This window comes from Pempheris klunzingeri, chromosome 23 (assembly GCF_042242105.1).
Source record: "Pempheris klunzingeri isolate RE-2024b chromosome 23, fPemKlu1.hap1, whole genome shotgun sequence".
Classification (NCBI taxonomy): Eukaryota; Metazoa; Chordata; class Actinopteri; order Acropomatiformes; family Pempheridae; genus Pempheris; species Pempheris klunzingeri.
In genome coordinates, this window is record NC_092034.1 from 13,796,259 (window position 1) to 13,819,263 (window position 23,005).

General features: G+C 42.2%; 1 protein-coding gene across 1 annotated transcript; it reads left to right on the top strand.

Moving 5' to 3' along the window:
* Positions 1 to 1,240: 1,240 nt before the first annotated feature.
* chrnb1 (cholinergic receptor, nicotinic, beta 1 (muscle)) lies at positions 1,241 to 21,932 on the top strand. The gene is made up of 11 exons (XM_070854818.1): positions 1,241 to 1,425; positions 4,087 to 4,220; positions 6,116 to 6,160; positions 6,837 to 6,946; positions 9,557 to 9,665; positions 9,773 to 9,917; positions 10,003 to 10,188; positions 12,370 to 12,593; positions 16,734 to 16,909; positions 20,313 to 20,460; positions 20,580 to 21,932. Exons 1-11 carry the CDS (start codon positions 1,365 to 1,367, stop codon positions 20,724 to 20,726), a joined length of 1,485 nt encoding a protein of 494 aa, XP_070710919.1. The 5' UTR covers positions 1,241 to 1,364; the 3' UTR covers positions 20,727 to 21,932.
* The last annotated feature ends 1,073 nt before the right edge of the window (positions 21,933 to 23,005 follow it).

Genomic DNA, 23,005 nt, shown 5'->3' on the forward strand with positions numbered 1-23,005 from the left:
TTATCTCTGCAGGGTAATTAGGTAAATAAACTTAAATGAAAGTGATTACACTGATGCATTTTCAATACAATTAAAGTAAGAATGAAATGGGAACTCTGACACCATGTTGGGATAAAATATGATGATCTCCAACATTGAATTATATAATTTATACAGTAGCATCATCAAGTTTTTATATAATCTGATTACAAGAATCCCTTTGCATGTCACTTACTTGTTTCCCAAGAAAAAAAAAACAATCATGGCTAAATAATCTAATTTAAGTTAACATCTTACTTCTGTATTAAACAGTGATCCATCATGGTCCCTGAATTTGAGTCACTGCCAACAGAGCATTTATACACTCCCTCATGGCCACAGATCTGATGTGTGACTTGACACTGGCTGCTAGCTGTTAATAGTTAGCTTCTATGGTAATTAAATTGGCGGTAGGCCAAACGGCGGTGACAGTGGATCATAAATTACAATGGCGTGGACGGCCGATGAATGTGAGTGAGAGCAGAGTGGCATGAAGAGTCGCGGGATGGAGGGAGGATGGAGATGTTTTACTGTAGGGGCCTTCAGGAAATACAGCAGTGTGTGCCACTTAAAGCTTGATCAACTTCACATGATATTGTAAGAGTAATGACTCCTGTATCACCTCTATATGTCCTGTTACACGGTGGTTGACTGTACAGGATGACCGTGCATTTTTTAACCTGAAAGCAAATTTAGAAGACAAGAACAGAGACTAAACATTTATATATATATATACAAACAAAACACGTTCCCTGTTTACATGCACATAAAGCATTCCCTCCTTGATTAATCTCTCTTTATTTGAGACATCAAGAAGTAATATCGTAAAATATCTCATCTCAATAAAAGTTATAGCTTTGTAGAGGTATGTTTGATTTGTACTTGTCAGTATGTAAATGTGATTAAATAGCTGGTTGAACTGGGCAGACTGAAGCCTCTGGTCAAGCCAGATATCACTAGACTATCCTCCAATTATAATGAAATGAGTGAAATTTAACTTTCACTCTTTTTCCCCTCTGGACCCCCACATGGACTCAAGTAGGTGCCTCAGCCACAGTTTGAGAACCAATGGTGTGTAAGTAAGCTCTCAGTGGGCAGAGTGGAGCCTGGGCCACACTGATTGAGGTGGGTGAACGGTGACACACACCCTCCCCTGCCCTCCCCGTGGATGTAATCGGAGCAGACAGCAGTTGGCCAGGCCGGCCTGACTGACAGACAACAACAGCCCAAAGTGACCAAAGCAAAAGTTACGCTGAAGAGTTCCAGAAAGCTGCGCTGGAGAAGAAAAAGAAGAGAAAAAAGAAGTTTAAGAACTTGGATTAACCTTTTTGGTTTTGTGGGTCACCATGAAAAGCCTGGATCTGTTCTTGCTGTCATGTTTCTTATGCAGCCTTAGCACATTGGGAGGTAAGTGACCAGCTGACACAATATACTGTACCCATGTAATAGAGTTGTAGTAGTCACGTAATATACATTACATGGATACTACAGTACTATCGCATGTAAAACTCCACGTAGAGCCTAAAAGTAACCCAGATCCCAGTAAATAGCAGATTAACATTTGAAGCCAGCAAAGACACATCATAGGAATAATACTGCGCCTCACACAGTAAATGTTCTTATGGGAAAATTAAAGGTAAACAAAAGTGATGTTATTCTTAGAGGTGCAGTTTAGTCAAAGTGCAGAGATTGATTAAACATCCAAAAGACCAATTTAGGACACTAACTTTAGTCATGCTTTATAGTTCCTCCTGTCTAAGGTGAATAATTACATAAATGTCCCAGCAAACACACTGAATGTATTGTTGCCAACAACACAATCAGAAAATGTGTATCTGGTGAATAAACACCACAGATACAATGTGGGAATGTTAAACACATAGTTTTACTTGACTTAGAGTCTACATCCCTGTTAGCACCTCTGAGAGGCTGTACGAACACACAGCTTTAGCATCAACATGCTAACATGCTCAATGCTCGTGCTAATATCCACAAGGTTTACCACCTTAGGTTTTTGTGTTAGCATGCTAACATTTGCAATATGCATTAAAGAGAAAGCACATTTGAGGCTGGTGGTTCACTTGGCAAATATTAAAAAAAAAAAAATCATTTTCAAGGGGCCTTGAATGTCAGTAACTCCATGGATGGACATCCTATATTTTTCAAGATATTTCCCTCTAAAACACACGAGGGCCGAAGGGAAAAGTCAGTAGAAAGTCAGTAGGTTTCATCCTCTGATGACTATGAATGCCACTTGGCTACGACAGTGCACGGCAAGGCACGTGAAATACATACATCACACATACACATTTTAAAGGAAAAGCTACAGGATATCAATGTGAAATATAGAAATGACTTACATGTTGTCAGATAGTCTTTAAATATTTATTTGATCATTCTACTAACTAGGCTGGGATAATAAAGACAAATCTGGGATGCTCTTAAAGCTTACACTCCTCGCATCAACAGACCAGTGCAAGACACCAGCATGTGATATTGGAAGAAGATATTGGAAGAAGAGGGATGGAAGAAGAATAAGGAATAAACAGATACGGTAAAATAGGAAAGTAACAGCTGACAGCAGTCATGAAACTTAACTAAATGTCACCAGAGACACTGAGGCCGTAAACCATCATTTCTGGCTTTCTTGTCTTCATAGGAAAACGCTGGTGCACTCAAACCCCTCAGAGAAAGATGTTCATATTGATCTTTACTGCTGTCAGTGTCAAATCTTAAATCATGTTTATAATAGAGGAAAACAAGTGGAAGCATACGTTAGTTCCCTTTTTAGTAAGAGGACTCATAAATTCTTCTGTAACTTATCTCTGAAAGAGCAGAGCTTACAAATGACTATTCAGATTTGCCTCTTTATTTTATTGCCATCAGTTATATTCACTGAGAGCATCCGCACTAGCCTTCAACATGGTCTTACCTCACTGAATCTCACTGGTCTTGATCGTACTTCTGTCTGACTTATTCACCAACTCATCTGAACTGGGCCGAGGGAAGAAAATGGTAAACTCCAGCTTCCAGCAGCCGTGCTTCCATGTGCCTAGCTAATGGGGGTGCCTCGCTGGGTGATCGTTGTCATTTATTCCTGTCAGGTCAGATCCTGCTGGGGCCACCGCTACGCCAAATGTGATGAATGCTGCGTCACCAGAGTGGCTGATTATAAATGCTTCTAACCTTCCAGCACTGAGGAGGAGATGGGTGGAAATACAGCTGAAAGTGCTGTGGAATGTAGCCGTTTAGGTTGTGGTGGGTTCACAACTTTACAGGCCTTCTGTGAGACTCTTCTATAACCACTGTGGGGTAATAATGCAGTCTGCTGGCAATTATATTGATTTGGACAGATTTTATATAGCTTTCATATGGTTTATGTGTTGCAGTGGTGTCAATAAAGGATAATTTCTCTACAGCTATGCTTAGTTTTATGTTATTTCTAATATTATTGGCCAATATATTTACCTTTAATTAGCTATTTTTGTAATATGACTTACCATATTTACTCTTTTGCTGTTGTCTCTGCAAATTATATCCACAAGGAAAATGTTCATTTTTTGATTGAAATTCTACAGCAAAAGAGCCTAAATAAAATACATCAGTCCTTTACTTGGCTGCTACCAGGTAACTGAAATCTCTCCACCATCTTTCCCCCCCAGCATTTGAACTGAATGGGTACCTGTTGCTTTGCAGTCAGTGTGAGTGGGTGGTGAGGCTGTAGGTGGGGCCCTGGAGGATGTTTCACTGACGGTGTTGGTTTGTTGGGGATCTCTTACTCCCCTAAATTAGCCACAACTAGTCTGACTATCTCCTGGACGACACATCCTGCTGTATTAACTAATTCTGGGAAGCATCCACTCAGTGTGCATGACTGGTTCAGCCACTGAGCTGGAGGGTTCATTGCTTCTTCTATTTGAATGCACAATGCACCGCGCCTGCCAATCAGCTCGCTCCGCCCCAGCATCCCACTTGTCATCAGTGTGATGGGTTTTACACAGAGTACCCAGCAGAAATTGACTATTATTGTCTGCTGAACATCTATCTATCTATCTATCTATCTTACAGGAGCATCTGATGTGGAAAAGGCTCTGACGAAGAAGGTCTTTGAGGGCTACAACCTGAAGGTGCGGCCTGCATCCAGCCCTGAAGAGAGGGTGGTGGTTCGTGTGGGGATGATCCTCTCCTCTTTTGTCGGACTGGTGAGGCACTACACCCTAATACCTAAATACATTTGCACAACCAGGACAAAACAGAGCCAAAAGTAGAGGATTTGAAGGCCGAAATGATGTTACCGACGGACACATTATAGATACCAACGCATCTTTTGGTCTCAGTGTTAAAGAGGGAACTCTGGCCCATACAGAATGCTGTCTCAGTCATGAACATAGCGGTCATGGTGTTGAAGTTGTGGCGAAGGAGAATGTGAAAGTTTTTAGGATTATTACACCCTAAAGTTGATTTTTTGAAGGGTTTCATATGACAGTCAGGACATGAAATCTCCTGGGATGCTTGTATCACTCATTTTTCTTACAATACTGTGACTACTCCAGGAAAACCTGCTCTGATAATTATGTATTCAAAGATCAAATCTGATACATGTTTCTGTTAAAGTCTGAAGCACAGTGGTTGCTCCCCCGGCTGATGACAGGACAGGATAACAGAGTGTCTGTACTTCTGAGAGGCGCCTGGTTATGACAATGGCAATAATCGTGCACATGCTGGGTCATTTTACCCGTTCCTTAATTTCCCCTTGGCTCTCTTCATATCCACACAGTGTCACATTAGCTCACACATCCACAGTGAGCATGCTCCTTACACCTCCACTCAAGGTCAGTCTCACTCTGGAGAGGAAGCCACACGGGGCCCTTAGGTCCTGGAGTGGAACGATCTTGAAGAGTGACCCACTTGGACACTCGGCCCTTGTCTGACCAGAACTGGTCAAGCCCCCACAGGGTCACCCTGAGGTGAAATCAGACAGTTACAGGAAGTATCAGGTTAGTGATGAGATAGGTAGTTGTGTGTATGTGTGTGAGGGCGAGAGAAAGAGATGGTTGAAGTCGCCTCTCCCCCCCCCCCCCCGCCCCCACCAACCCCTCAACCCCCACTCCTGTCCCAGCTGTCTCTCTGACATTCCTCCCAGCGTTTTAAATAGCACGCCTGGCTCAGGGAAGCTCCACCTTCCTGCTGTAAGGACAATCACATGCACACAAACACACATTCATAGACACACACACACACACACACACAACATCTTTACCAGAATCCACATCATGAACTCTGTCCTTGAAGGAGCTCATGTGAGTCCACTAGTATTTCTAATGACTATCAGCTGTTTGGAACAAATGGAGGCTGTGTTGACTCTTGATGTCTGGATGAGTTGTAACTCTTCCAGCAACATGCACAGTATGATCGTAGAAGTCCCACCGCAATATGTTTGCAAACAATATATACATCAACTGGGCATGAGGTTATCAAAGGTTATCAACAGTTTTCCCCAAATCTCGATTTCTCAGGTCTTATTTAACAAGCATCAGCTCAGTTATTCCAAGTTGTTATGGTTGTTTCTGAACAATGACAGCAGTCTTACCGGGTTGGATCTGTAACATTTCTATACTGACCTTCATCGTGGTACAAGTCTAGACCGAATATTGTCAGATCAGCATAAAGGCGGCAGCAACACAGGGTGAAGGACAGGAAGAGAGCAATGTGGGTTTTGTTCTGCCTTCACTGTAATAAACCTCATATCTCAATCATCATCTCTCATGTACAAAAGCAGCTTAATAAACAAGGAAACACTGTTACGTCAAATTTCATTCTTGCAGAATGTTGAATAAATGAATATCCATCAAAACACTTTATGCACATGCAAGAATATTAAGAATAGAAGAAGAATAGAACGAGAGTCCTGGCATTCGCTGTGCGCATGTTGGACTTTACAGAATAACGTTAAACTGTGAAAATCATGAAATTGTGAAACTATATGACTGAATTAGTGTGAGAGGAGCACTCACGACGGTCATCAGTAAAGGCTTTCACTTCATGATCACAGCATGATTCTGTTTTACACTTTCTCTATATATTTTTTTTGTTCCAGAATATGAAAAATGAAGAAATGAGCACAACTGTTGTCATGAATCTGGTAAGTGTGTTTGTGTGCCACCGTAGGGCATGTTTGTCCTGCCTGCTTGTTGCACTGAGGCTGCACAGTGGAGTAGATGAAAAAAAAATTCTGGCCGTAAATTTCAAGCCCTCCAATGACACAATGAATGATCCGCCAGTTTTTTTTTTTTTTTTGGGGGGGGTTCACAAAAGCTTGTTCTCACACAGAAAGTTGCATGAAGGGGAAGCCCCAAACACAGTCTTCATTGACTGAATAACTTCTTACTGTTTCACATCATTTGACCAACTCAGCTGTGACTCCAGCACCACCGAAAAAGCATAAAGTATTAACATAAAAGCATTAACATCCTTCTTCGAGTGCAGCTCAGCGCCAATACACTACACAAATAACTAAGAGAGAACACTTAGAGCAGTCATAATAATACAGAGTATATGCAGAATGAAATATTATGCAAATGTTGTTTTGTTATGCAAGGACAAATGCACAGGGGGGTCGTCCCTGTGGAATCTAATTACAGGAGTGGAAAAATGAAAAATAAAATGATGAAATGACAAATTGGTTATATTTGTAAATGCAAAGTTTCCTCCCCACTGTCGCTCTCTGTCTCCCTCTTGTCCCCGCCCTTTTCTTGTACTGGTGTACGATCCCCCTCCGCCTGCATACATTTTCATTACATTTTAAATGTCTTAAACAGGAATGGACAGATCATCGGTTGTCATGGAAACCCAAGCAGCATGATGGGATCGAGGTGTTGCGTATCCCCGCTGGGAAGGTTTGGCTGCCTGACATTGTCCTCATCAATAAGTAAGCACGAGCACCGCACTCACATCGGCATGAATTAGTCAGCACCAAAGAGTTGAGAGGAGGAACCATTTGGACTCTTTCTTCCATTTTTTATGTTTTAGTTTGCATCTGGGATGGTTTCCTTAAAGGCCCTCTGGGGCACTTTGACACAGGGAGGAGGCACGTCAGCATATACAGAGGGGTAAAATCAAAGACATGTGGGATAAGATATTGGAACATGACAAACTTCTTATGAGGGAAAACATGGGTACAAATTTGGTTTGTGCCAAAAATATTTCACTTTTTCCTTCTGCTGACACGGAGGGAAGGTTACTGTATGTTTGTCTATTTACTGGATATTTAAGAGTCGATATAGATCCAACCTGCTCAGTCTGCTACTCTTGTTGTACAGCTGGTTATTAAAGCCTGTTCAACTGAGCCTGCTCCTCACACCTCCACTCAAGGTCATAAAAAATCCTTATCGGTATTTAGTCTTTAGGTTGTGAGAAGAGGTGACGGTTATATTTCATTAGTTATTGACTTGTCTTATGTATATTTTGCAGAAGTAGGTTTTCTCCAATATTGGCTCTACATAAATACAGATCCAGAATGAATAAATGAGACAATGTGCAATAAGTACTGCTACAAAGTATCTGTTACCATATTGATCATGAAAGAGCTGGAGAGTTTTTCATTATGCTTGCAAAATACAACTCCTGCCTCCACTCCTATCAGCTCTAATCCGCTATGTCCTCATTGACCTATGACCTTTGTTGCATGTCCTCCAGCTGCAGCTGCATTGCATCACGGTTCTGTGACAGTTGGGATTTCCACTGGAAGCATTTCAAGCATTGAAACTAGTTTAGCTATACAGTGTGTACAACATAGTGAGTTGGGTATGCATCATTTTATATTTATGTCATCTCAGTAGTCAATAAGTATGTCCTTCTGTAAAGGTTCCATGTGTATCTCACTGTCACTTCACCAGCCACATGTGAGCCCTGATTGAGGCACCATGGGTTTTTATATAGTGGACACCATGCAGCTGTACCAGTGTACAGTACAGCACAGTTCTTATGTAATGGAAAAACTCTGCTATGTCAGAGCATTAAATTGGAAAATTTAGATACTTAGACCACTGAGTGCAGTCTCTTTTTCTTACAGCTCGCACACATGCACACTCCCATTAACACTGCTGTAAATATCCCCGCAGCTTCATTCATCAACACTTTATAGGCAATTAAGCAGCAGGGCTCCCTGAAAGCTGGGAGTGTGGCGGCGCTCAGCCACTACGGCCCGGGAGCCGCTCGCTTGGAACCGCGCACATGCACACAAAGGCAAAAGCGTGTATACCCGTCTCTGCGCCTGCACCATCAGTGCTCGTCACATCAGCCGCCACAGCAGCACCTTCACAGGGACGGGGGTTTTAGGAGGGCCCTCTTTAAGGACACAAGCGTAAATCACCAGAGCCATAAAAAGGAAAACACTGCACCCTGACAGACGGCTAAATCTGTGTCTAATTGACTTGCTGTCTTTGTTGCGCACAGTGTTACGAGCTCGGCTCTGTATACATCCAACATTTGTGTCCTTAGGAGTGTCCTGTGAAATGTGCGGAGTTCCTCCATTTCATCTATGCCAATTAAAATGTTTTAGTGGGGTCTTGCAGCATGGGACTGTGGCCAAGTGCTGATGGACTGTGTAGCTGTGGTGAGAGAATGGAGGGAGCAGTGCGACTGCAATAATCACACACCTGAGATGTAGTTACTCAGATGGTACTTCACTCTGCCATTCTTTGTAGGTAATGGTGTGCTTTATTGCAAAGAGCAAAGAGACAGAAAGGTTGAGTGAGAGGAAGTGGGGATGACATGACTGCGTGACACGATATAGGAAATATTCTACATTTGTACTCTTTGTTTGATCCTTAACTGGAGCAGTGTTGTGGAAGTTCACACTTAACAAGAGCTCGCGCACAGTTCAGTCTGCACAGATTAAAATGAACTAGTTTAAAGTATTAACTAAGTTCATATTCCCAATAAACCAAGTCCACCAGGTAACCGGTCAGTTTGTCAAATTCGTCGCAGATGTGGCTGATGTTCAGATTTGTTTTTTCAGACCCGACAGGCACAATTTGCATACATTTTTGCAGTTTGCATGAAAATGTACAAAAGGTTGTAGTTTTTTTCCAGTGGAATCTGTGCTCACCTGTCAAACATTACTGCGGCTGCTTCAGCTGCCTCTGAGTTGCCACTTGCAGCAGCCATGCCAGCATGCCGAGCACCGTAAAGCAAAGCACATGAGCTGCCTTTAACTCGCATTAGTTGCAAAAGGATACGTTCAGTTCACCGCTCACCAAAAACATGAGCATGAACACGCTCTTTTACACAACGCTGAACTGGAGCCTATCCCAGCATGCATTGGGTGGAAGGTAGTAATAGACACTGGGCAGGTCAAATACTGTATGAAACATTGCTATTTGGCTGCAATCTTTTACTGTAAGCCTTTGTAAAAGGGCGTTCAAAACAGCCAAAAATGACTATAAAGAAAACTAGAAGTTCATAACCTTGTCACTCTTCTATTGACTGTAACATATACCTTGTGTTTCTAAGTCATGTTGTATCTAAATCTCTGCAGTAATGACGGGGTGTTTGATGTGGCCCTGCATGTCCATGTTCAGGTTTATAGTAACGGCAGAGTAACCTGGACTCCCCCTGCCCTCTACTGCAGCGCTTGTGGAGTTAAGGTGAACATCAACGCCCACACATGTGCAGCCATATACTACTCCCATGCTTCCTTCTCATTTTCTCCTAAGCTTGCCGCTCCTCTGCTCCTTCTTTGTTATTTGTCCAGGTAACTTATTTCCCGTTTGACTGGCAGAACTGCACCATGCAGTTCCGCTCTTACACGTACGACTCGTCAGAGATCGACATACAGTACACGCTGGACTCAAAAGGCAACGAGATCAGGGAGATCCAACTGGACGAAGCTTTCAGTGGTGAGGACTGGGTGGGGGAACACATGAGAGGATGTCATCCATCATGTCGCTGATGGAAATCCTTAAAACGTGTCTGTTTCTCCAGAGAGCGGCGAGTGGCACATCAGACACAAGCCGAGCAGGAAGAACATGAACGACGACCTGTATGAGGACATGACCTTCTACCTCATCATCGAGAGGAAGCCTCTGTACTACGTGTTGAACATCATCCTCCCCTGCATCCTCATCACCATCATCGCCATCTTTAACTTCTACCTGCCTCCTGATGCAGGTACACCAACAGCACAGGATGATACCTGTGATCTAGCTTCAGTTACCATTGCCTCATTGTTCCTCTCCACATCTGCTAATACCTTTTCCTAATTGTGTTTGTGTGGTCTGGATCAATTGGGCATTCTCACATTTGTCCAATTACTGGCACAAAGGGATTCAATTTCAGATTAGATAGTTGTTTCCCATAAAGCACTGCTGAATCAATAACCTCCAAAATGAAAACGGTAGAAATCAACCCCACAAACTACTGGGATTAATCAGCTGAACACTGAACTCCACAGCACTCACACAGCTCAAAGATGATTTTTGTAACAGACCAGATTCACCAAGTAAGCAGTCTGCAGGTGTTAAGCAGAGCACAAAATATAAATGTGTCAATTTATGTGTACCTATTGAGGTTCTGACTTTATATGGGACGAGGTGTCCCTAAAAGTGAGGCCCACAGAGCAGCAGAACCAACACAGGTTATCCAGTATTAGAAGGGGTTGGCTGGAATGTCAAGGAGGCTAAGGAGGAATCTGCATTCTGCAATTTAACATAACCACACCTTTTTAAAGCTGATTTTAATGTTAACACGTCATCTTAAATGATGCTCCATATTAGACACTGGAAATTGTTTAAGGAATTAAAACAAAAGGTATTGGTCATTTCTACTTCTGAAGAAGCATTTAGATATTGATGTAGGGAGAGAGATATTATGTAAAGATGAACATTTAAAATAAAAACAAAAGAAAAGATAAAAAGTGAATAAATAAAAATAAATTAAAGTAATCAGAAAAATTTGCAGACTAGCTAGTCAAAACTTTGTGGTACCTCTGGGGGAATTTGGACACTTGACCTCAGCATAGCTCAGGCCCTGGAGTACCTGGTACTGGAGTTGAGGTGTGTTTGCATAAAGCAGTGCGTTTTTTTCTGTTTCATACTCAGCTTGAGGGATGACTCAAGGTCCCACAAGCCCCCGACACGTAGACAAATCACAGACAGTAAATTGGTAATCCGAACGCGATCTTTTTTTACAACATTTTTGCAGCCACCAATAATTTCCTGCACTGCACTTCCCAGAGATCACCTGTCAGTGTGATGAAGGGAGTGAGGGAGGTTACTCACTGTGGGAGCATGCACTGCCCCAAGGCACATCAGGTCCTCATTACCTTCCATCCAATCTGAGGTAAACACAGTTTGTAAGTGACCAGTGGATACAACTGGGAGGCCTTGATCTATTGTACAATCAGCCTCAATTACAATGGGAGATGAATTTTCCATTAGAGTCATTACTGGTGAATTATTTGGACCGGCTGCTGCTAAAGTAGCAGATCTCACTCAGTTGAAGGAGGAACAAACAAAAGTCGTAAAACAGACCTAAATGAATGAGCTGTGATTATTACTTTTGTCAGCAAAAGTAAATATTAAACACCAACTTCCATGAAAATTAATCAATATAAGATGATGTAAGATCTTCTCCAAATTGTTAAAGTGATTAAACAATTATTCGAAGTGAGCCGTGAAGTACTTATCCATAGTCAGTGTATTAATATGGTAATGGGGGTCGGCATGCCTCCAGCTTGGAGAAGTAGACAGGAGTACCTGGATGGGCACTAAGCAGTTTACTGCTGTGTGCGGGGTCGGCAGAAAAACACATTTTAGTCCATTTAAAAAAAGCCCAACTAAAAAAGAATCAATATCTGTTTTAGTGTACGTTATATTAACAATCACTGCTTTACAATTCAGTCGGACAGCCCTTTTCTTTGGAGAACTGAAGCAGTTGTATCGCTCTATGCTCTCTTCATTTTACTTTGCAGAATGAGAGAACTGCTGGACTACTGCTGCCTCTAACTAACACATTAGATAGGTTTCTGGACTAACCTTTTACAACACCGAAGTCCCACAATAACACAAACAAACTAAATGATTGCGCCAGCTGTAGACCAGCAAGTGTTCTGCGAGTTAAAATTACAGTTTTTGTCAATGGAGTCTGGCAGCTTTGAAGAGGGCAAAGAGTGATACAACTGCTTCAGTCCCCTGATGACAAGGGCAGTCTGACAGCAATGTAAAGCAGTGAAAATATTCTAAATCCAGAGCTCACTGAAACTGATGATGATTGTTTATATTTTTTTTTTTTTGGAGAGATACTTTTAAAACAACCCTTTAATTACCTTGTATTCATTTTTTTCTCCACTAGGAGAGAAGATGGGTCTGTCCATCAATGTGCTGCTCACCCTCACTGTCTTCCTGCTGCTGTTGGCCGATAAGATCCCAGAGACTTCACTGGGCGTCCCCATCATTGTCAACTACATTATGTTCACCATGATCCTGGTCACATTTTCTGTCATCCTCAGCGTGGTCGTCCTCAACCTGCACCACCGCTCGCCCAGCACCCACCAGATGCCCATGTGGGTCCGCAAGGTGAGGAAGTCTAAAATATCACACACATAGCATGTTTACAGTAATATTCATGAATAAATGTGGTTATTTGGCTTAATTCTACATGTTTGACTGAACTGATTCTTGTGTGTTCGGGCTCTCTAACTCTCTGGAGATCAGGTCATTTCCCTGTGCACCACATTTCAGAGCAGTCTAGTATGAAGATGAAGGCAGTATTTTCAATATCGAGGCTTTCATTTTCTCAGCACTCTGCGCCAAAGAGAGACTCGGTGAGTCATGTCAAAGTGATGCCATTAGGAAACCAGCCATTCACAGCATGTCCTCCAGGAGGGATGGAGAGGACGGACGGGGAAGACCGGGAGAAAGAACGCAAAATATTTACTCCTCCGCGTGACCTGCCCCCACCTTAATCTCTGCAAATAGATATCAAAGTGTGATCACGTCACACATTAAGTATGATATGTTTCTAAGATTTGTGTGCACCCCTCTTTTCCATTAAGAGATCATAAACTCTTTATACTACATGCCTTTTATATATATATATATATATATATATAAAACAACAAATTTAAATATTTTTTACACATTTTATGAGCACAAGTCATGGCAATGTGCACATAAGGAAAGTGAGGGTGCAAAATTACCAAAACGAATAATTAAATTTAAGCTCAACATTCATTATGTGGGCCAGCAACGCCTCCACCACTGCAATAAATTGTGGCCTTGAAATAGTTCATTAATGTAATGTTAATGTTTGTGATAATTCGGTGCAATGGTGGCAGTCGGAGTGTAAATTCAGGCAGACTACTGGATTAAGTCGACACAGTCCTCAACACCCTGAACGTCATGTTATACCATTAACCTCCATCATTGGCTGTTGCCCTCACTGTACATTATGTGCAGCTAATTACAGGCCTGAGCAGCAGCTCTATACTTCACTCCAAGTTCTGTCAGGCTTTCAGAGAACGTTCACCTCAGAAAGGCTCATAGGCAGGTGATTTGCATGGTTTAATGGAAGTAAGCTACTTGGTGGTGGATTGATGGGAGACAAGAACATTATAGGCTCAGCTCCTTATACACTTCCACACTTCAGACCATCAGTGTCATGAAATCTGGAAAGGAAAGATTTGAGCACAGATCCTTAGTTTTATAATGACAATAATGTCTTTTTTAAAGCTGCACTAATCACTATTTTTGTACTAACAATGGATCAAATGACAAACACACAAAGATCACTGAAGTTTGCAGTTCCTCTTAGCTGTAGAGACTGTTTTTGCATTTTCATTTTTCAGCTCATTGTTTTGGTTTTACAATTTCAGTTTAGTCTTCCAGCTGCAGGCAGCTGTTTTCACTGAAAGAGCTCTGCTTAGCTAACTGCTCAGCTCCAAACATATAAAACTAAACTACAAATGCAGCTTTAACAAAGAAACTATGTAATTTACATTTTACGACTAAAGCAAAGTCCGTCTGAAGCTGCAGTGCAGCCTGTACTATTTAAAAATGCTAAACGAGAATGTGATGAATTATAAAATCCAAATGATCTCCAAGTAAGTATAAATCATCACTGACTAAATGGCGGCTATCCATACTGCTAATACAATAATTATTTTCTGAAAAATGAGAGAAATATTGATTTTTCGTCTTTGAGCATTCTTTTATTACCGTTATTATTGCCTTAATGGCGCCACTTTCATGCTGGGCATTTAACCTCGCCATTTTTCAAATTGATCTCCACATTCAAGCCAATCAGCAGACATTTTATGAAGGCAGGGACAAGGTCCGACATTTTCAGAAACATTTAAGACTCAATTTTTGCCAAAAACCTGGTTCCCTTGGAGAGGGAACAGCGGGAGAGCAGAGAAGTTGTTGTCCCCCGATGCTGATGGTGAAACTAGTGGCAGGAAATGTACAAGTGTCAGTAAGTGTCAGTAGCCTGGTTGAAAGTATTGCAGATGTTGGTATAAACCTACTTGAAAATGACTTTTGTAAGTGTGTCAAATGGTCCACATGTATCTCTACCAGGGCAGTCTGAAGCAACAGAAAAGCTGACTTAGGTCCCCAAAGTGAAAAGCATCATCTCTGCTGCTTTGTCTTCCTTCTCCATCTTGACGGCTTTCACGCTGTGAGGCTCCCTGGGCCGAGTTCTCTCACCTCAAGCCACCCACCAGAGGCCTTGGTGGCTTTGAGATCGTCTTTCTGCGCAGTCATGACTGTGCACAGTCATCAAGCTCAGCCTTGATTTTGACTTTGGATTCAGAAAATAGTGGATTTAATTACATGATTAAGCATTTCCATATGAAAAGGTGTCACAAGTGGAATATTGATGGGGTGATTGGGTGTACTGGGAGGTAGTTTGGCCAAGCATTAATTAAAATAAACTGGTTTGTCTATTCATAGAATCACACCTGCAGGGTTTTACTTGCAGCCAAAAACATCCTTCACTACACTATTCCACCAGGACCACAGCCAAGACTTTGGAAAAACTGAGATCATGAGCACGTTTCAGCAGTCTAAAAATAACATGAAGGGAAAAATGGCGTTACAAAATCTTCTCCACACTGCCAAAGATCAAATGGTTGGTAGGGAAATAGTTAGTGAATCATGTATCTATTTATTTAATTACTTACTGTTCCAAACATTCTGCATTCAGCCATTACAATATATCTACTAGGCATGGGTTTTTAGCCATCTTCTGTGGTTCTAGGTCAAGAAATTGGGTACAAAAACTAATAATGTCCTCAGGATGAATTGTAACAACTTGATGATCCTCTGAGGTTTCATTTAGCATCATCATCAGGTCAAAGTTTCAGTGTGTTGGTTTACCCTTGGTTACCCCAGGCTTAGGACTAATAGGAGGAGACGTGTTAACGGAGAGTGATTATGCATAGCTGGATTTACCAAGGGCATGCTATTTGTGACTGTCAGTTTTTTGCTGTGGATATTCTCCACCTCTGAAAAGGAGGGCTGAACAGAATGCATATGGGATTTACAAGAGCCACAAGGTAGATTGTAGTGGAAAAGAAACTATATATAGAATTGTATCTAATGAAAGATTATTAGAGATGAGAATGAAGTAATTAACTATTATTAATGAACGACTGTGTGTGACGTGCTGGTCTGCTGTCTCACACAGACAGGACAGTTTATGGGGAGTAAGACAGCCGTTATAGTATACTATGGAACATGGCAGCAGAGAAAGAAAGATCACAGAAGGACATGGGCATATTTGACTCTGCATGAGTGAAGTCGCCCTTTTTTCTTTGAAACTACAATAAAAGTCAAGCTGCTTCACCACAGATACACTGTAGCTGCAGTGCAGTATGATCCTTGCCAGTGGGCAGTTATTGACATCCATCTGTCAATACAGACGAGTCAAGAGTTATTTCAGAAAGAGGCTATCCAAGCACTTCAAAGTGCAGATAAAAGAGCCATTTTCAGAGGCAAACAGCATTTACGATATTGATCAAGAGTAACATTTGGCCCAATGGTTTGCTGTTTTATCTAAAAGACAAATTCCTCTGGTATTCATTTGAAAGGCAGCTGCACGTCTGTCCAAGGTGGAGTACCACCTGATGGATATTACAAAAAAGACTTTTTCCATTTGTCCTATTCTAATTACACACATCTGGGAGCAAATATAGTCCTTTACTTAAGAGCTCCACTGGAGCATCCAGACTTTATTTTTTTTGCTCAAGGACGCCTTGAGAGTAGACGTTGAGGAATTGGAAAGCATTACCCATTTGGTTTCCCCTCCCACATCATTCAGCAGCAACTGTTCTCAAAGGTTATCTCATCGCTAAATCCATTACTAAAACATTTTGACTCATTTCTCAGCCTTAATAGGCAAATACAGGGCAAGTACATTTCAGCTGTCCCATAAATCATGAAACAGGAATCCAAACAAATGGATTTTTATTACCAGGGAAGACGATGGATTTTGGAGGTCTGAGAGAGCCAACAAGCTATCGGCTGAGAGTGGAAAGTACGGTTCAATGACTGTCTGTTTCCCAATCTGGTTTTGAGTCAAAGAAACATATATGAATGGGTATTTTGACTTTTGTTATTTCTGGTTGTAAACTGTCAACAGCTCAATTCTGTAGTCACATAAACTCAGATTTTAACATAGGTTGTGGATCTACTGCTTCTCATCTTTCCTCTCAGATCTTCATCCACATGCTTCCCCCTTACCTTGGCATGCTTCGGCCAAAAGTAGAAACCCCCCTGTCCCTGGAGGCCGTGCCCCGCCGCGAGAAGAAGATAGTCACCATCAGCAAAGTGGCTGATGAATACTTCATCCGCAAGCCCGACTCCTCCATCTTGTTCCCAAAGCCCAACAGGTGAGACCAAGCCTGCTCTGGGGTCCAGGGTCACACTGTCCGTGTATGTATTAGATCTTGTGAATGTGACTGTGCTTGGGTGCACATTTTGGTTAGCATGTATGTGAATATATGTGTGCGTGTCTTAAGGTGTGTTCAAAGGATGTACTGAATGGTTTCAGCATATGCAAGAACACTGCATGTAAAAGCCTTGATTTCAAGGTTTTATATCTACTTGTAACACATAATCGATATCGGACTCTCTGTAACATGGGTCAATGTGAAAGGAATACGTTTAAAACATACACAAACTGCCAAAATGTGTTAGATAGCACTATGAAATGAAATTGAGTAGTTTTATGTCATTTCCTGTGTTTAGTATTCATAGAGTCTCAGTTTAAGCAAGAAGGTTCAAGGAACCTGGAACCCACAGTCCAAAAACATGCAGGTTAGATTAATAGGTGATTCTAAATTGCTATCAGGTGTGAATGTGAGCATGAATGGTTGTCTGTCTCTATGTGTTAGCCCCGTGATTGACTGGCAACTAGTCAGGGGTGTACCTTGCCTCTCACCCAGTGGCAGCTGCGATTGGCGATCTACCCCACGACCCTTAGGGACAAGCGGTATAGACAATGGATGGATGGATGGATGGATGATATTATGCTAAAAAGTTTTACGGAGTGCTGTACCTGAAGTTTGGCCTGGATTCGGTCTGTTGGTCCTGCAATCACTCAAACGCTATTTTTCTCTATACTCTGTACACAGGAAGTGGATGACCTTGCTTAGGTGAATTTGTAGAACGAGGGAACCAGCCACTACGTGACATCCTTAACTATCCATTCTCCCTGCTGCTCTATTCACACACACTGAAAAACTTCCTCATAGTCTGTAGCTGTCCCCCCTCTCAATCCCTCATCTTCTCTGAGGACTGAAATATGTCTAGAGGGAAAGGCTGGAGGCAGCAGAGAATCGTTGCTAAAATAATAATGACCCGCACAAATTGACTCTGACACATTAGAGCGGGACGCTGCGTGTCTAGGTGAAAGAACGGATGACAGAAGAAGAAGGGGGGGCTCTATTAGAGCAATTTGATGAGACAGCAGTATCTCCCTTGAGCCCACACACACACACACACCTTCTTAATTGGGTTTAGTGCATGTCTTGGCACCAGACGCAGCCAGTTTTAGTTGAATTAGTCTCCTCAACAGTCATTTACTTCTCGCTGATGAAGTGCTACTTTGAGCCACGTAGGAGGGAAAAGGGAGGAGGGGGTTTAGGAGGCCAAATTGTGTCCGTGTTGCTCTCCCTGCATCCCTCTCTTATCTCTCCCTCTCTATCTGATGAGGCTCCACCTCTCCTAGGTCACAGCCTCTTCACCTGCCACACTCACAGGAGCAGCAGCAATTGCAGCGCTGCATTGTAAAAACCCAAAATGTGGTTGCGCTGAATACCAAGCAGCTCTACACTGTGGCCCGGCTGCCAGGTTACACTTCTCCAGTTAAAGACACGGTGCCATGCTGCCCTCTGATGGTGAGCTGCTTGGCCTGCAACTCATCTTATTTGGGATTTTTTTTTTTCTCAGGATCTAAAAAGTGAAAGTGAAGGAGGTGTTTCATATTTGAGGTGTTTAATACAAAAACAGATGTTTGACAAAGGCACAGTGCAGCTGTTCTGCAAGCAGAACATCTTGTGCTTGTTTGGACGAGGTCGTGACAATGAGCAAGAGTAGATGAGTTTTAAAGAATTAGAAATATACTATATGTGGTTTAATATTGTTTAGCATGACTTTCACAAACAGTATAGGTACACTTAAGAGGCAATAAATCATAGTTGAATGCCTGTTTTTTGTACACGTGTGAACTTTGTGTTTCTATTTTTTTTATTATAAGTAACGATCCCAGAAATAAGCTCTGATTTTCTTAATGAACACACGTCGCAGTTCACAAGCCAACTTTCTGGTTTGACTTTGACTTAACACACTTGACGTCATTGTGTGTACTCAAAATGAAGACTCACCACAGACATTGTCGGTGTGCACACTCTTGGTTTTACCTCAGAATAAAGTGGTCTAGATAATCTGGCTGCTCCTTTAGTGAGCACAGGGTTATCATGATGAGAAATTATATTGAAATGATAATGATAAAGAACCAGAATTATCCCTTAATTTCAGAAGCAGTAGCATCTCCCAACCAAGCATTTTAGCTGGGACGCCCTGCAGAGAGCTTTTCATGCTGTACCATTCTTTAAGTATTAGAGCTCTGTGTCTGGCACTCTACTGGAAGCAGCTAATGGAAATCTACGTGTCATTGCTCAAGGACACTCTGTACAATACATATGCACAGAAACACAGCAGGGAAAAGCAGAGCAGAAAAGGTTAATGAGTAATGCTTTGGGTTTCTTCAGTAGTTACATTCGTCCTCTTTCTAATGAAAAAGTCATAAGGAACCACTTGCTCAATTCAATACTTTCAGGGGGTTTGCCGCTACCACCTTTCTTGGTCTGGTATGACTGGTACTTTATGGTGGCTAAGCTAATGTTGGCAAACAGGGTTTGCTAATTTTAAGAATTGTATAATTGACATTCACTACCTTTTTGTTGTTTCTTGTGGCTTGGCTGGACACTGTTCCACAAAACTTTAAAAAGTTTTATTAGAAAGCTCACAGCAGTGCAAATGTGTTCATACATTCATACAGTATGAAAGTAAATCAGGGCGTCAGAAAGCACCACAAGGCCCTACAAAAACAAAATGAAGTTAAAGTTGCTCTTGCTCTCTTTAACGCCCCAACATAGCAGCTGAAAATAACAGATTCTTACAAGTAGGTCTTCTACCTCTCATTTGTTAGGCCGAAACCTATTAAAGTGTGAAGAATAGCAGAGACAACACCATCTGCAACAGGTTCAATCGAGTGTCCTCCATCACTTTGACTTTGTCTGAGAGCTACCCGCAGCAACCTTCTCCTGACTTCCTCCAGCAACTGCTGGCAGACCACAGCAGCTGACGGTTGGTAACTGAGGGCAACGAGTAAACAGAGAAACATTTGGAGGGTTACTCAGCTGCAGCAGCACAGTCAGCAGATGCAGAGCGGTGACTCCCACAGTGGCAGAGCAAGCCCGGGGAGCTCCCCTGACCTTCTTTTTATGCCTCTCCGGATGACAGAGGAGTGCAAAGGAGATGTGCAGCCTGCCTCATAAACGCTTCACTATTTTACACCTTTTAATTAGTCTGGGTCTGACATCTGCGCGCACGTTGCTACATTCTGCAAGCTCATGTGCATTTGTTCAGTTGGGGAGTCAACGCTTTATGTGCCCGCATTCCACTTCTACAGGATCAATCCTGAGAATTATGTGTACTGTCAAATGTTGCGCAGTATGGATGTTTTCCTGTGACATTAATCAGTGTGTGCTTTTGTGTGTTGCCATGTAGGTTTCAGCCGGAGGGCATGTGTACAGATCTGAGAAAATTCATTGACGGCCCCAGTAGTTACTTAACCTTACCCGATGAGCTCAAGTCAGCCATTGATGCCATCACATACATCGCTGAGGCCCTGCAGGCTGAAAAGGACTACGAAGCTGTAAGTTTGCTTGTCTGAGTTTTTTTCTTTCTCACTCCTACTCCTTTTTTGTTCTTTGATATTCATCATTCACTTCCCATCTTGTCCTTCCTTCCATCCATCCGTCCATCCTGGACCAGCTGAAGGAGGACTGGCAATACGTGGCCATGGTGGTGGACCGCATGTTCCTGTGGCTCTTTGTCGTCTTCACCACTGTGGGCACCTTGGCCATCTTTGCGGATGCCAGCTTCAACCACACACCCACTGACCCCTTCAAATCCTTCTAAAGCAGTGGGACATTTGGTTTTCTTGAGCTATACCCATCCTGATTTACTACCTAAACAAACAGGGAAGAAGAAATCACTGTATTAAACTTCCAAATGATTCTCTGGGTGTAGTTCACTAACTAGAAACTCCTGGCAAGAATTTTTGTGCACCTCATTGTGATCCTCTGTCTTAGAAAGAATTGCCAATTTACTTTTCTTTCTATTACTGGTAAACCCCAAATGGCCTCAAGATATTTGTTGAAATACATCAGCACAACATATTGCGTCAAACTAGAACACCCATTCTTGGCCATATGGAAGGCAAAGACCATGATTTTACCAGTGTGTGACCCTTAGCTGCAGCACTGTTTCAAGACCAAAGTTAACAAAATATGACAAACCAGGTCAATTCTTCCACATCAAGCATGAGCAAAGGTCATGTATCTTTATTCTACCTATGGCATATTGTTTGACCAGCTGGGGTTTGTCACATTTGTCAAGAATTCCTGCGAGGTTATGTCTGAATTCAACCTCAATTTGCAAGTAAATGAAAATGAAGGAGCATCTTGAGTTTTCTCGGATGAATGAGCAACAGTGCTCAAGAACTTGCCTTAATCACATGGAAATGTCTTGCTTCCAGAGAACATTTGGACAGATCTCTTGACATAAATCATTTAAGCTAGCCAACACTGCAGCGTGTGTGCAGGGGCATTGATAATTGCATGAAATATACCAACCAAGCAAATGTTAGTGTACTTGATATACACTACTCACAAAAAGTTAGGGATATTCGACTTTCAGGTGAAATATATGGAAAATGTAAAAAGTGAATGCTACAGTGATATTATATCATGAAAGTAGGGCATTTAAGTAGAAGCGTGCAATGGTAATTTTATTCATCTTAAACAATTTATTGAAAGAAACAGTGGTGGGTATACCACAACGAAAAATTTTCGGTGCCTCAATAAATTGGGATGTGGCCAAAGGACGTCCACTCCTCTCCTTTCTGTGACTCTTCCAGTCTCTGTATCACTGTTCCAACCTCCTGATGACACTCTGTGACCCTCTAAGCTCAGTGAACACCTCCGTCTGAGGACTTCCTGTTTGAAGCCTCCAGTGTTGAGGTGCTGCTGATCAACTGTTAGGTGTCGTCTTGGTCTCATGATGTCAGAATGTGAACAGCAGGATGAGGAGGACTGTTTAAATACCAATTCTAACTGAAGCAGGAAATGTATTGGTGGATTCATGGATCAAACCTGTTGTGAATGTTGCTGTGAAGCTTCTTGTTAGAGAACAGCAGCTGGTGCAGAAAGTACTGAGACACTGAACAGTTGGACATGTGCATTCAAAGGTTTAGAGAAGGTCACATTAAGTTCACCTGGAAAGGTTAGAATGCATTTTAGGTTCATCCTGAAATTTCACCTGAAAGCTGAATATCCCTAACTTTTTGTGAGTAGTGTATGTATAAATCCATAAACCTACACTAGTGGTGTGCTTTTAGTGTATTAGTGACAGTAGGTCTATAGGTCTGGACAGTGCAGATTTAGTGGTGGATATTCACATATGTGGTTTCACACATAAACACCACGGCAAACCAGATGCTATAATGAGCAAGCTGTATGCCTTTCATTTCCCTGTGTCAGAATGTGCTGGAGTGTGGCACATGCTTTGTGGATATTTCTGCAACCATAGTAATCCTCTATCTGTATTTTCGGCGCTGGTTCTGCACGGAGGATATTCTTACGTCGGAGTGCGGAGCAGCATGCCAACTCAATTCACCAGCTGCACCAATAGCCTTAGGAATTCCCATTATATTGGAGACCTGTGCCTCTCAGTGTCTCACTTTCTTACAGACACACACACACACACACACGCCACACGTCCCTTTTCATTCGCTCGCATGACAAAAACACACACACCTGCCCTTTTAATCTTGTGCTTTCATTTTGGTCTGGTTTTTTTAAATAAAGATCTGAGGGGAGGATATCAAAGGCTTCATCTGTTGTCAGAATGCTGCCGTGAGAGTTGTGAGAGTCGCGACCCTCGCGCCGTCACCTACCCACTCTGCTATTAATAATCCTTAATAATCCCACACACACTGGCACTGGTTACCGGACACTGCTGCATGGGCTTCCCTGATTATCTACGTGTTTGTAATTACACTCATGTATATATGAAGTGTGAGGTGAAGCATTTGAAGGCTGAAAGTCTGAAACCATTCTCGACATCTCATTGTGGCCGCAGTGCTGATAATGCTTCGGTGTGATAGTCCCGGCTGCAGCAGCACAGCCACACATCTT

What these genes read in the sequence shown, in the direction of transcription:
- chrnb1 (XM_070854818.1), top strand. Translation starts at nt 1,365, where the DNA reads ATGAAAAGCCTGGATCTGTTCTTGCTGTCATGTTTCTTATGCAGCCTT. An exon ending in CAACTGTTGTCATGAATCTG is followed by an intron (nt 6,161 to 6,836) that starts GTAAGTGTGTTT and finishes TGTCTTAAACAG; the next exon opens with GAATGGACAGATCATCGGTT. An exon ending in ACTGGACGAAGCTTTCAGTG is followed by an intron (nt 9,918 to 10,002) that starts GTGAGGACTGGG and finishes CTGTTTCTCCAG; the next exon opens with AGAGCGGCGAGTGGCACATC.